Below are 15,404 nucleotides of genomic sequence, written 5' to 3' on the forward strand. Positions count from 1 at the left end.
TCTTTCCCCAAAGCTCTGCAAATTTTTCCTTTTCAGGTATAGAGCAAGGAACATTTTTAATTGCCTATTGGGAATTAAAACTCAACCACATTGGGTGGAATTGAAGTCACGTATAGACCAGTCTTGTTAGGGGTGACAGGTGTGGGCTTTATTAATGGGGCATAGAGTACAAGAGTAAGGAGGTTATGTTGAACTTGTATAAGACACTAGTTCAGCCTCAGCTGGAGTACTGCATCCAGTTCAGGGTGATGCACTTTAGAAAGGATGTGAAGGCATTGGAAAAAGTGCAGAATAGATTCATGAAAATGGTTCCAGGGATAAGGATCTTCAGGTATGAAGATAGCTTGGAGAAGTTAGGAATTTTCCTTGGAGAAAAGAAAGCGGAGAGGTGATTTGATAGAGGTATTCAAAATCATGAGCGGTTTGGACAGAGCAGTTAGGGAAAAACTACTCCCACTGATGAAAGGGTCGAGAATGAAAGGAGATTTAAAGTAATTGTTAAAAGAAGCAAAAGTGACATGAGGAAAAACTTTTTTCACGCAGTGAGTAGTTAAGGTCTGGAATGCACTGCCCGAGTGTGTGGTGGGAGCAGGTTCAACTGAAGCATTCAAAAGAGAATTAGAAATGTTAACTGAAAAGGAAAAATGTTCAGGGTTATGGGGAGAAGGCAGGGAAACGGCACTAAGTGAATTGCTCAGAGAGCCGGTGCAAACACAATGGGCCGAATGGCCTCCTTCTGCACTGTAACCATTCTATGAGCTTCCGCAAAGGACATTTTCAGGTGCTAGCCCACCACTTAACAAAGATACTGAATTCTACTACAGAGTTTGCCATGGTTAGATTTGAACTCTCACCCCTCCAGTTGGCTAGTCCAGTACCATAACCGCCAGGCTGCCTATTCATGGAACTCAGCTCAGCTTTCAGCCTGCTCTAAGGTCTGAGCCCCATTGCGTCCAATGGAGCCACTCCAGAGTTGCTTCATCATCAGCACTAACATGGGAGAAATAATTAAACTGCATATAAAAGACTAGTTTTACAGCAGTATATTTTTTCAATATACAATGGAAAAGTGCTTGGAACAGAAGAGTATTCCCCCAGGATGTTGTTTCCCATTTTAGCAGAGATAACAGTGATGCCTTCACCAGCAGGGTCCGGTTCTCCATTTGTATTTACAATGGTGTTCACTGTAGCCCACCTACCTCTGCAGTGTAGATGTAGATGATGGTGAAGTTAGCAGACACAAGGGCTCGGAGAACAAAAAGTAAAGTGGTCAAAACAGCCCTAGGAAAGAAAGAAAGATTTGTATTTACATAGGGTCTTTCACAATCTCAGGATGTCCCTAAGTGCTTTACAGCCACTAAGCATATAGTTATTATTGTAATGTAGAAAACACAGCAGCTAATTTGCACTCAGCAAGGTCCCACAATAAGCAATGTGATAATGACCAGATCATTAGTTTTTAGTGATGCTGATTGAGGAATTAATAAAAAAAAGTCAGGAGACTGGTGAGAACTCTCCTGCTCATCTTCAAACAGTGTCATGGAATTTTTTACATCTACCTGAGAGGTCCTCGGTTTAATGGCTCATCTGAAAGACGGCACCTCTTGCTGCAGCATTCCCTCAGCACTGCACTGAAGTATCAGTCTAAGTTATCTGCTCAATCTTAGAATCCATGTTCTGCCAGCTCAGAAGAGCACTAGCACAGGGCCAAGTGTACACCTTTTAAAAATTTGAAGGTTTATAGTGGGGGGAAGCCTTTTTACCAAGAGCACTTTAAATATTTTAAGGAGTGTGATCTAATTCTCACCTGCATGGCACATTCTTGAGTCTCAGATTAACATCTCATCTGAAAGATGGCACCTCCAACAATACAACATTCCCTCAGTACAGCACTGGAGTGTCACCCTAGGTTACATCCTCAAAGCTCTAGAGCAGGGCTTGAACCCAAAACTTTCCTGGACTCAAGTGGTGAGAATGCTACCACTGAGCCACGGCTGACAATCACAAGCCATATATTGATCCACTTGGAAGTTTTAACAGCACATCAAATGACACTAAAATACATGCAGCCACAGAAGGATTCATTCCTTTTCCTGATGATATTTAGGGTAAGTGGTTTGTTATCAGAAAGGAAAATTCTGAACTGGGAAGGCAAAGCTGATAAAATCACGAATCATAGGAACACAATTTGAGTACGGAAATAAGCGCGTTTCTAAAGGAAGCTGTTGGGATTGCACTTTCCCCTTCACACTCTCCACCCCTGCAAGGCTGTCCTGTCTCCTTGAAGAATGGTTTGTAAGCAGTATACATTATACAAAATAAACTACTGATGTATTGATATCACTTGTGCAACAAACATCTCGGGCTGCAGCTATACTGGCACTTTTACAGTGATATAGAGTGCATATCCACATCTGAGAGGCAGTATAACTCTGCCTTCAGATCAGCAGTATGTCTCTGTCATCTTTCTGAATGATTGCCCTCATCCTAGTAAATTATCTTAAAGTCACTGCATCGAGTTTGTAAAACATATGAAGGCCAGCAATCCAATCACAATGCTACAACCACACCTCACCCTGTGCCAGTCATTGGTTTACTTAATATTTGTTATAACAGCAGAAAGCAAGACAAAATTAAACAATGAAAATTACAAATCAACCGTTCAGTCTCCAGCAGAAAATTCATTTTCCCGAATGGACAATGGAGAACGTGGAAATGGAGAAGCAGGCAGCGTGCAGTGGAACTAAGTGGGTGAAGGGATGAGTACCTGGAAGATCCATGAAGCATGGGGACATTTTTGTGATATTGTTTTGTGTACAGATTGTTGATGGATATTCCTGCAACAATCAAGGGATGATTTTTCATAACCTGTAGCCAAAAGACATCCTACCTGCTGCTGCAGAAGTTGAGGAAGAGAAAGAAAATGCCAGAAGCCCCCAGGGTTAATGCCAAACTGTGACGTCTTCCCAGTGTCTCAATGATGAAAGGACTGAATGGAATAACTGAAAGAAAAGACATTTCAATCAAAAGATAAGGACGGGAATCATTCAGTTCAAACTGCGTGCAAGACTTGAGGGGAAAACAATCAGCAGAGGAGATTGCAAATGAATTAAACTCCTGATAAAACAACTAAAATTAAATGTTAAGTTTGTGCTCCTCGAATGAGGAATTAGTTGAGTACAATCTATTGCCTTCCTCCATTTTCTCCATGAGATAGACCTCCTCACCCATGTTGCCATTCATCATGTGGACAGTGACTGATGTCAGGCTATTCAAGGATGGAGGACATCACATCACCTGATCCTATAGCACCTGCAAATGGTTATATCATTTACAACAACCACCTGAAAAGAGATTTTTTCTTTGAAAAAATACGATGCAGCTTGCTGCTTAAGATAAGCTAATTCTTAAGAATCATTATTCAATAAACCTAGATTTTCTGCTAGGCATTGCTTTAACCCATTTACTTTAACCAGGTAAGCATCAGTTTTAAAGTAACTCCCACTGGAAAATCTAGTTGACATGTAAACTACTGGAAGACTGCCACTGAAAAGAGATTTTTCTAAGAGTTATTTATAGTGGATTTGGGACCTTAAGAAAGGATTTGTATTTGTATATTTCATGACCTCAATATTAACCCAAAGTGCATTATGGCCAGTGAAGAACTTTTGAAGCGTAGTCACTGTTGTAATCTAAGAAACACAGCAGCCAATGTACGTACAGCAAGTTGCCACAAATAGTAATGAAATAAATGACCAGATCATATATGTATGGCATTAGTAGAGGGATATGTATGGACCAGAACACAAGGAAAACTCTCTTGCTCTTTTTCAAAATAGCACTGTGGGATCTTTTACATCCACCTGAAATTTCAATGTTTCATCCACAGTGCAGTACTCCCTTAGTAGTAGCACTTGAGAGTCATCTTCGATCTTGTGCTCAGGTTTCTAGAGTGGGACCTGAACCCACAATCTATAGGGTCAGAGGTGTGGCTGCTACCACAGTGTCAAGGCTGACATCTTAAAGTGCTGATAAAAGATTGTAGTCATTTCCCAAAGTCCTGCAATTGCTGCTCAGAATTTTCTGATTAAGGCCATGTCTCCGTTCCAAATTTTCTCCAAAGGAAGCTATGTCAGTCCTTGCAACTTCCTGTTGGAGGGCCATTCCTTGGCGTGTGGCATCATGGAGTGATGTGGCATGCTGTGACTGAGAATCCCCACCTAGCCTGGAGTTCACAGCAAATTCAAATGTACCAGGAAATATCAGTTAGTTTTACAATATCCTGATAGCTTGATTGTCTCACACTGTAATGGTAGTGTTGATGAAAAACTGTTTTTATGCATGGAAACGCATCATCCAGTTTGCACACTGCCAGCTCCCACAAACAGCAACAAAATAAGTTACCAGATCATCTGTTTTATGTGTTGGTTGATGAAATCATCTCAGTCCACTACACCTTTGAGTTAGCCCTGACACATGACTTATATTGAACGAACACAGTGTCAGTGCAGTATCCAATTCTGTTGGCCACACCATGATAAGTATTCAATGCATTAGAAAGGGCGTTTAAAGAGCAACAAGACCGACTCTAAGTTCAAAGCAAATGTGCTGTCAGGAAAGGTTAGAGAAGTTTTAGCTTTACCGTCAAGGGAGAAGATTTAAGGGTCACCATGGTCTATGAACATTAACTGGTGTTGATGAGGTAAACTAAGCAGGTTACTTCAAACTAAACCAAGAAAGTAAGACCACAGGATGGCTTGTATGTTTGGTTTGTCTGCTGCCACCTTAATATACTAAGTTAGTTCAGCTGAGAGAGATTACTGAGTCTTCAATACTTTGCAGATTAACTCTTTATTACATTCTAACTATGCACAGCTTCACACCACTCTGTGTAACTCCTCTGAAACCACACTGCACATCTCACATGTGATCTCTTACATCATCATGGTGGGAGGTATTCCTTACACTGTCTCAATCATTAACCCTTTCAGACCCTTATACTACATCACCGCCACCACCCCCCCCCCCCCCCCCAATTCTTTATCCATATATAGTTAGACATTCACTTATATTTATACATTCACATTTTTATTTGTACATACTACCCCATCTTCCCCACCACCCTCCCCCCCCCCATGTCTCTGACATCACAGATTCAATCTGTCAGGAGGCTTCAGAACTCTCCCTGATCATGTTGTTGTCAGACAGAAGATCAGTAGTCTTTCTCTGAACTCTTGTTTCTCAACTTGGACCACCTTCATTGGGGTTTGTAGTATCCGATGTTTTCTGAATTTCAGGTTCAACATCTGGCTCATCCAAATGTATAACTGATTGATGTCTTTGATGAATAGAAATACAATTCCTCCTGTTTCTTCTTATAGTACCTTCTGAATTATGTACTAAATAAGATCGCTGTTGATTCTCATCTCTCTGGATGATTACTGCTTCGATAGTTCTGACTCCTCTCTCAGCTTCACCATTAGGTTGTGGATATCTAGAGGAACTGGTAAGATGTACAAATCCACAGTTTTCCACAGAGTGCGTGAAGTAGTCATTTGCAAATTATGCTCCATTATCGGAAACTATCTGGTCAGGTATACCATGTCTTGCAAAGATTTCTTGTAACACTTGAATGACTGTCTCAGTTGTCGTTGCATAGAAACATTTGCCCTCGATCCACCTTGAAAAGTAGTCGATGCCGATCAGATAGGATTTTCCATTAAACATGAATAGATCCATCAGACGTTCCCATGGTCTGATTGGGAATTGGTTCAAGACAAGAGGTTCCTTCTGATCCTATCTGTGCACGGTGCATACTTGGCAATTAGAAATCATTTTCTCTATATCTCTCGATATTCCTGGCCACCACACAGATGCCTAAGTCCATGCTCTACACTTTATTATACCCATGTGGCCCTGGTGTATTTTCTCCAAGTTGTCTACTCGGAGTGACTCTGGAATCACCAGCCTCTTGTCATATGTGAGCAAATCAACCACAATAGTAAAGTGTCTTCTGTGTTCAAAGAAGATTTTCATCCTCTTACCACTGGAACACTGCTGTGACCAGCCATGCTTTCAATATTGGCGGATACGGATGCATTCTTCATCTTGCACCTGAGTATGATGAATTTCTTGGAGCTTTTTTGAGCTTGCCTGCCCTTATGACGCAGTGAACTGAGAATATGACTCAAGCTCATTAATAAAGTTAAAATCCTGTTGTGTAGCATGGTCAACAGTAGCTCTGGATAATGCATCTGATGTCGTTTGTTACTTGCTCTGTATGTAAACCACTTCATACGTAAACCTCATTACCCTGAACCGGAATCTCTGGATTTGAGGAGGAATCATAGTGAGTTCCTTTTCATCAAGTAAGGAAACTAGGGGTTTGTGGTCTGTCTCTATGACAATCTTTAAGCCAATAATATAACCTGAGGACTTCTCACAAGGCCATGTGACTGCGAGAGCTTCTTTCTCTATGACGGCATATCTCGTCTCAGTCTCAGACAATGCTCGAGACGCATAATAAACCAGTCGTTGACGTCCATCTGAATGTTCTTGAAAAAGGGCGGCCCCTAACCCTGTAGATGAGGCGTCTGCTGCAATTGTGGTTCGTAGTAAGGGGTTATAATGCACTTGATATCTAGTGATATCACCATTTCCTTGATCCTTTGAAATTCTTGCTCCTGATCTGCATTCCAACACCATGCTCGAGTTTTCCTTCATAATCCTTTAGGGAAGGAAATCTGCTATCCTTACCTGGTCTGATCTATGTGACTGCAGACCCACAGCAATGTGGTTGACTCTTAAATGCCCTGTGAAATGGCCTAGCAAGCCACTCAGTTGTATCTAACTGCTACAAAGTCAATAAGAAATGAAACTGGACGGAACACCCGGCATTGACCTAGGCACCGGAAATGGCAACGGCAAACCCAGCCCTGTCGACCCTGCAAAGTTCTCCTTACTAACATCTGGGTGCTTGTGCCAAAGTTGGGAGAGCTGTCCCACAGACTAGTCAAACAGCAATCTGAAATAGTCATACTCACAGAATCATACCCTACAGAAAATGTTCCAGACACCACCATCATCGGCCCGAGGTATGTCCTATCCCACCAGCAGGACAGATCCTGCAGAGTTGGCGGCACTGTGGTATACAGTTGGCAGGGAGTTGCCTGAGTCGCAACATCAATGCCAGACCCCATGATGTCTCATGGCATCAGGTCAAACATGGGCAAGGAAACCTCCTTCTGATTATCACCTACTGCCCTCCCTCAACTAATGAATCAGTACTGCTCCATGTTGAACAGCACTTGGAGGAAACACTGTGGGTGGCAAGGGCACAGAATGTACTCTGGGTGGGGGACTTCAATGTCCATCACAAAGAGTGGCTTGGTAACACCACTACTGACCGAGCTGGCCGAGTCCTAAAGGACGTAGCTGCTAGACTGGGTCAGCGGCAGGTGGTAAGGGAACCAACAAGAGTGCAAAACATACTTGACCTCGTCCTCACCAATCTGCCTGCCGCAGATGCATCTGTCCATGACTGTATTGGTAGGAGTGACCACTACACAGTCCTTGTGGAGACGAAGTCCCGCCTTCACATTGAGGATACCGTCCATCATGTTGTGTGGCACTATCACCGTACTAAATGGGATAGATTTCAAACAGATCTAGCAATGCAAAATGGGCATCCACGAGGTTCTGTGGGCCATCGACAGCAGCAGAATTGTACTCAACCACTATCTGTAACCTCATGGCCCAGCATATCCCCACTCTACCATTACCATCAAACCAGGAGAACAACCCTGGTTCAGTGAAGAGTGCAGGAAGGCTCAGTCCAAAGCATGACTCCGAGCTTCCAGTTGCTTGCTATTTCAACAACCACCCCCCCCCCTCCCCCACACCCCACCCCTTCCCTCACACCCACATCTCTGTCCTGGGCTTGCTGCAGTGTTCCAGTGAACATCAATGCAAGCTTGAGGAACAGCATCTCATTTACCGACTAGGCACACTACAGAGTGCCCAACTGAACATCGAGTTCAATCATTTCAGAGCCTGACGGGCCCCACTTTTCATGTTAGTTTGTTTCATCATTCTTTTTTTTTTAACAATGTGCCTGGCCACTGTTGCTTCATGCTTGTGCTTTGGGCCAGGGCTGTTCATTTTCTGTCAATTAACACCCTCTCTGCACTAATGCTTTGTCCTTCAGCACACCATTAACATATCATTTGCTTTTGCTCCATGAGCTTCTGGTCAGTTATTCTCTGTGACCCTGTTCAATCAACACCTTCCCTTTTGTTATCTTTTGCCCCACCCTGCTTTGTTTGCTTAAAACCTATTAAATTTCTAACCTTTGCCAGTTCTGATGAAAGGCCACTGACCTGAAACATTAACTCTGCTCCTCTCTCCACAGATGCTGCCAGACCTGCTGAGTATTTCCAGCATTTCTTGTTTTTATTTCAGATTTCCAGCGTCTGCAGTATTTTGCTTTTTTTTTATTCGTTCATGGGATATGGGCATCACTTGCCAGGCCAGCATTTACTGCCCGTCCCTAATTGCCCTTGACAACTGAGTGGCTTGCTCGGCCATTTCAGAGGGCATGTAAGAGTCAACCACATTGCTGTGGGTCTGGAGTCACATGTTGGCCAGACCAGGTAAGGACAGCAGATTTCCTTCCCTAAAGGACATTAGTGAACCAGATGGGTTTTTACAACAATCGACAATGGTTTCATGGCCATCATTGGACTAGCTTTTTAATTCCAGATTTATTAATTGAACTCAAATTCCACCTTCTGCTGTGATGGGATTTGAACCCATGCCCCAGACCAATACCCTGGGTCTCTGGGTTACTAGTCCAGTGACAATACCACTACGCCATCACCTCCTGTAATTACTTATTTTAGTGCAGGAGGGCATGCCAGGGACAGCACCAGGTATACCTCAAAATGAGGTATCAACCTGGTGAAGCTACAACACAGGACTACTTGCATGCCAAACTGCATAAGCAGCATGCGATAGACAGAGTTAAGCGATCCCATAACCAACAGATCAGATCTAAGCTCTGCAGTCCTGCCACATCCAGTCGTGAATAATTAAACTACTAACTGGAGGCGATGGCTCCACAAACATCCCCATCCTCAATGATGGGGGAGCCCAACACATCAGTGCAAAGGATAAGGCTGAAGCATTTGCAACAATCTTCAGCCAGAAGTGCTGAGTTGATGATCCATCTTGGCCTCCTCCCGAAGTCCCCAGCATCACAGATGCCAGACTTCAGCCAATTCAATTCACTCCCTGTGATATCAAGAAACGACTGAAGGCACTGGATACTGCAAAGACTATGGGCCCTGACAATATTCCGGCAATAGTACTGAAGAACTGTGCTCTAGAACTTGCTGTGCCCCTAGCCAAGCTGTTCCAGTACAGCTACAACACTGGTATCTACCCTGCAATGTGGGAAATTGCCCAGGTATGTCCTGTACACAAAAAGCAGGACAAGTCCAACCCGGCCAATTACTGCCCATCAGTCTACTCTCAATCATCAGTAAAGTGATGGAAGATGTCGTCGACAGTGCTATCAAGCAGCACTTGCTTAGCAATAACCTGCTCACTGACACTCACGTTTGGATTCCGCAAGGGCAACTCAGCTCCTGACCTCATTACAGCCTTGGTTCAAACATGGACAAAAGAGCTGAACTCAAGAGGTGAGGTGAGAGTGACTGTCCTTGACATCAAGGCAGCATTTGTACAAGTATGGCATCAAGGAGCCCTAGCAAAACTTAGGTCAATGGGAATGAGGGGGAAAACTCTCCGCTGATTGGAGTCATACCTAGCACAAAAGGAAGATGGTTGTGGTTGTTGGAGGTCAATCATCTGAGCTTCAGGACATCACCGCAAGAGTTCCTCGGGGTAGTGCCCTCGGCCCAACCATCTTCAGCTGTTTCATCAATGACCTTCCTTCAATCATAATGCCAGAAGTGGGGATGTTCGCTGATGAATGCACAATGTTCAGCACCATTCACGATTCATCAGATACTGAAGCAGTCCCTGTAGAAATGCAGCAAGACCTGGACAATATCCAGGCTTGGGTTGATAAGTGGCAAGTAACATTCATGCCACACAAGTACCAGGCAATGACCATCTCCAACAAGAGAGAATCTAACCATCTTCCCTTGACATTCAATAGCATTACAATTGCTGAATCCCCCACTATCAACATCCGGGGGGGTCACCATTGACCATAGAATGAACTGGAGTAGCCATATAAATACTGTGGCTACAAGAGCAGGTCAGAGGCTGGGAATCCTGCAGCGAGTAACTCACCTCCTGACTCCCCAGTGCCTGTCCACCATCTACAAGGCACATGTCAGGAGTGTGATGGAATACTCTCCACTTGCCTGGATGGGTGCAGCTCCAACAACACTCAAGAAGCTCAACACCATCCAGGACAAAGCAGGCCGCTTGATTGGTACCCCATCCAGCACTTGCAACATTCACTCCCTCCACCACCGACGGACAGTGGCAGCAGTGTGTACCATTTATAAGATGCACTGCAGAAACGCATCAAGGCTCCTTAGACTGAACCTTCCAAACCAGTGACCTCCTCTACCTAGAAGGACAAGGGCAGCAAATGCATGGGAACACCACCACCTACAAGTTCCCCTCCAAGTCACACACCATCCAGACTTGGAACTATATCGCCATTCCTTCACTATCGCTGGGTCAAAATCCTGGAACTCCTTTCCTACCACGCATGGACTGCAGCGGTTCAAAAAGGTTGCTCACCACCACCTCCTCATGGGTAATAAGGGATGGGCAATAAATGTTGGCCTAGCCTGTGATGCCCGCATCCCATGAACGAATAAAAAAGTTGTTAGGGCTCAGTAACCTGCGCTAGATTGGGTAAAAATTTTGCCAACTGATTAACAATTCCAAGGAATCGTTGAAGATCTTGGACAGACATAGGAAGTGGGAATTCACTAATGGCTCTCATCTTTTGCAGGTTTGCCATTATGCCATTGCTACTGACAATGTGTCCGAAGAAACGAATAGACATTTTTGAGAATTCATTAAGTGTTAGGCCTTCTTCTTGCAGACGATTCAAAACTGCTCTACCCTTCAGGTCATGTTCTTCAATGGATTCACCATGAACTAAGATGTCATCCATATGGCATATTACTCCTTTAAGGCCCTGTAGAATATTCAACATAGTTCTTTAGACTATTTCCGGTGCTGATGGTATACCGAATGGTAGACAATTGGAACAAAATCTTCCGAACGGAGTAATGAAGGTTGTCAATAATCTTGACCTCTTATGCAACGGAACTCTCCTTGCCTCCTTCATCCATCGAGCAGGTCTGGATCTTTTTCACAGCCTCTTCGAGTTCTTCAGTTTTGGTGCATTTTTCAGGTCAGCCTTCTTCAAAGAACCACCGCTGTTCACTATCCCACCACTGATCACCATGTTGTATGTTTTACTTGTCTGCTGTCACTTTAATATACTTAGTTAGTCTATCTTAGACAAATTAGAGTCTCCAGTACTTTGAACATTAATTCTTTATTACTTCTAACTATGTACAGCTTCACACCAATCTGAGACTCCGCTGAAGCCACACTGCCTCTCCCTCCAGTCTCTCTCACATGTGATCTCTTACATCATCATGGTGGAAGGTATTCCTTACACTGCCTCAATCATTAACCCTTTCAGACCCTTATACTACAGGACATAAGTTTAAATTATGACAGAGAAGCAAGTTAACATTTCAGGTCAATAACTTGGTTTCTCTCTCCACAGGTGCTGACAGACCTCCTGAGTATTTCCAGCATTTTTTTGTTTTTATTTTAGATTTCCGGTATCCACGTATTTTGCTCTTGTTTAAATTCTGAGAAATTGTTTAAAGAGTTATTAGGAGGAGCTTTCTTACTCACAAATGGCAGATGTTTCAGATCATCTGCCGGGGACAGTTGTCTAGGAATGTTTGAAGTGGAGTCCTTGCTATAATGGGAGAGTTCTGGCAGTAAAGGGACAGGTTTCAATGGCTGAATGTGAAATGTGGCTGAATATCTTTCCTCCAACAGCTGGCCTGTATGAGGTCAGCTAAGTCATTGTGCAGCAAGGCTGGAACCTGGGACATTCCAGGTCCATTTGCTTCAGTTTAATACCAGGTGATCTACTGAGACCTCTCTTCTCTTCATTAGTTTTGTTCCGACCGAGGCAGGAGGAGTGCACTGTCTTTCTCTGGTTCCACTTCTCCATGGATCGCAACATATATTTAAATGTTTACCCAGTTACCGATACAGCCAATTATATACTCTTTTTATTTCAGAATAAAAATCACCAACCAGGTTTCTTATATAAAAAACTAAATTATTAATTTATTAAAAATATTGGCAAAAGTACCAGAGAGCAAATGAAGAGAAATTATTTTATTCAGTAAAGATGCAAAACATTAACACACATTGAAATCTGAAAGTTTCCTTAAATTAGCCCAACACACACATACAGGTTAAAGAAAAAATAAAGAAGTTTTCTCTGCAGAGATCTCTTTACAAAAAAGACAAAAAAATACTTTGGCCAAATACTTGTTAATTCTTGAAGGAAAAGGAGAAGATATGGAATGATATCAGTTGTCCCTTTATTCTGGTGTCCCAAATACACATAGACAACTGTCTCTGGGAGCTTTTGGAGCAGTTCTCTTCAGGCGACTTCAAGGATTGGTCTGGCAGGCTTTCCAGGAGAAATGTGGCATCAGGGGTTTTAGCTATCACACTGGATTCTGGAGAAAAGATGAGCTGGTGTCTTCTCTCTTAGCAGGCTAACCTCCAACTGCCTCAAAACAATATCCAAAGCGAAACCAATTCTTGACCACCATAAATCTTGACATGTCACTTCTCTGTAAACAACCCTCCCCGGTCACCAAAGGCTCTGGCTGTTTACGTAGCTGAAGACATGTGACTTCCAGTAAATGTGTTTCAAAACCAAGCCCCAAAGTCCTTCCAGTAAGCTTTAAAAAGAAAACAAAGTCCAGCATCTACGTAATCTCTTCAGTCCTCCAAAGGAGTCAATTTCCACAATTTTAAAACACGAGTCCTCACAAAATATTAAAAATGTAAGCACTTTCGTACCAGTTTGCTTCCCTTTGGGATGAAATTACACTATGGGCTGAATTTAATAAGGCTGCTGAAGAAATAAATGGTGGTCTGTCCACATGGGCCACATGCCAAAGAGCTGCCGCGATTCCAAGCGCAGCGGCTCACTTAGATAGCTGGGGTGGGCCGACCGCCTCGATCACGTGGAGGAGCCTCCTGTCTGTCTCCCTGACAATGGCTTCAGCTGCCTGTGCGCAGGTGCTAGCACCATTTTTAAACAGCTGTTAGCCCAACCAGCATATTTAAATATTTAAAGAAAAATTAAATGAAAATAAATAAATACATCTCTTTTTCCCCTCTCCCACCCCCCAAAACAATTAAATTAATTATTTGCCCTTCCCGAAAAAACACTTACCTTTACCATCTGACTTTCCCCACAAACTTTAAACTCCAACCCTTCTAACCATCCCCTATACCCATGATGTTAATTTGACCCTGCACCCCCACTCCCACAGTGTGAAACTTACCCCCTCCCCGCTCCCCACCACTGTAATGCCTCGTTTCCCCAGACAGGGATCCGATGGTGCAAGAGGACTGGCCATCAGGCTGGCGATCACAGCAGGACATCGAGATTAATGGTAAGTACATGAAAATCTATTAATTTACTTTATTTGCATATGGTGAGTGTGTTCCCGTTGCCTAGCGGCAGGGGGGTCACCATGGTGCCACGCCACCACCGGCAGGATTGGTCCAGGCCCTGCCGGCGTTGAGGTCCGTGGCGGGCCTCATCAGGAGGCATCTATAGGCCCCCTCCCCACCCCCACCACCACGGATCCCGGCGTTGAGGCCTCCTTAAAATCTAGCCCTATGTATTTGAGGTTTTCAAAATTAGGGAAGTTTTTTTGATGAGGTAGAACAAGATAAAACTATTTACACTGCTCACTGAGTTGTTAAGCAGAGGACATAAGCATTAGGATATCACCAAAAGAACAGAGGGTTGTTAGGACATGGAATGTCTGGCAGAAATGGCGGTGAATGCAGGGTCTATTAGGGGGTAGATCTTCAACTTGTCACCTGGGCTTCAAATTGACCCTGCAGATTGTTCACCTGCTATCTCCGTGGAAATGAAAATTGGGCGGTTACCGTGACAGACTGCCAATTAGCAATGCCTATTTTACACCCAAAGCTTGGGTTGAAAATCTACCTCAGCAGCTTATAAAAAGGAAAGGGTGTAAAATATTTGGAAGATTTAAAAAGGAGCAAAGGAGCAAGCTTAGGGGAATAAGACTAATTGAATAGCTTGTTCAATGAGCTGGTAAAGACAGGATGGGTTGAATAGTCTCTTCCTGTGCTGTAATATTAGTTCTAACACTGAGGTATGAATGGGAGAACTAATTTGGATGCTCGTATGATGTAAATTGAGTTCATCCCAGTAATTTTAATAAGCCTGTGTGTTGTGGGAGTGAAGAAAATAAAGTCTTTGTAAAAAGTAAAATTACTTTCACTATTTGGCCAATACTGTATCACCAGCAACATGTCAGTGCAACCTTACTATGGCAATGATAGTGTATGAGAGACACAGCCTAGATGGATACTGCTAATGCCAATTGATAGATCTCATATCAGAAGAAAGTCATTTTGTTTTTCGTAATAGTGACCAAGAAAGTCACTGAATCTAAGAGCAGCCTGTTTACTATATGGAATATCACTGGCACCTTTCCATTCATTTTACCCACACTGGCTGCTGAAATCAAAACACCTGCATATTTAACCTGAAACTGATCTGTTTCTCCCATGTAATCAGTATACAGCCATCCCTGGATTGGCTAAATGGAAGTGTTATTTGTAAGGGACGCTCAGCTTACATAGGTTATTTACCCCTTTGCTTGATATGGTGCCCATGGGTCTGAAGAGGGAAGACGACTAACTGCATAAAAGCAATTTTAAATGCCTCAGTATTGGAATCCCTGATCAGGAAATCCCCTTGAAAAAGGAGCTTGCATTTATACAGTACTTTTCACAACCTCGGGATGTCCCTTTACAGCCAATGAAAGCCTCTTGAAGTGCAATCACTGTTGTAAAGTAGCCCCAGTCACACATCATGCACTAACCCTTTATCGAACACAATCCTTGTTGTTGCGATATATCTAGTTGAATTTCCAGCACATCATTTTTATAAACCAGCCCTTACTGTACACAATATATTCTTTGTGGTAGACTTAAGAGGGAGCTACCAAAAGTATAAATATACCCTTTACACTTAAAAGTACCGAGCTTCATCCCAGTAATTTTACCTGCGAGTGTCCTTTGCCCTAATT

General features: G+C 43.2%; 1 protein-coding gene across 6 annotated transcripts in view; it reads right to left on the bottom strand.

The window, feature by feature from the left end:
* Positions 1-15,404, bottom strand: part of svopl (SVOP-like) — a 154,002-nt gene that overhangs the window by 22,408 nt on the left and 116,190 nt on the right. For 5 of the 6 annotated variants that reach the window (XM_068051046.1, XM_068051051.1, XM_068051049.1 and 2 more), the window contains 2 exons: positions 2,891-3,002; positions 1,200-1,281 (listed from right to left, as the gene is read on the bottom strand). In XM_068051046.1, the coding sequence (XP_067907147.1) occupies positions 1,200-1,281; positions 2,891-3,002 (194 nt within the window). Of the gene's footprint in view, positions 1-1,199; positions 1,282-2,890; positions 3,003-12,494; positions 13,002-15,404 lie in introns of those variants that run through there. The other variant, XM_068051050.1, reaches the window with a different exon arrangement.

This window comes from Heterodontus francisci, chromosome 18, assembly GCF_036365525.1.
Source record: "Heterodontus francisci isolate sHetFra1 chromosome 18, sHetFra1.hap1, whole genome shotgun sequence".
NCBI classification, from domain to species: domain Eukaryota; kingdom Metazoa; phylum Chordata; class Chondrichthyes; order Heterodontiformes; family Heterodontidae; genus Heterodontus; species Heterodontus francisci.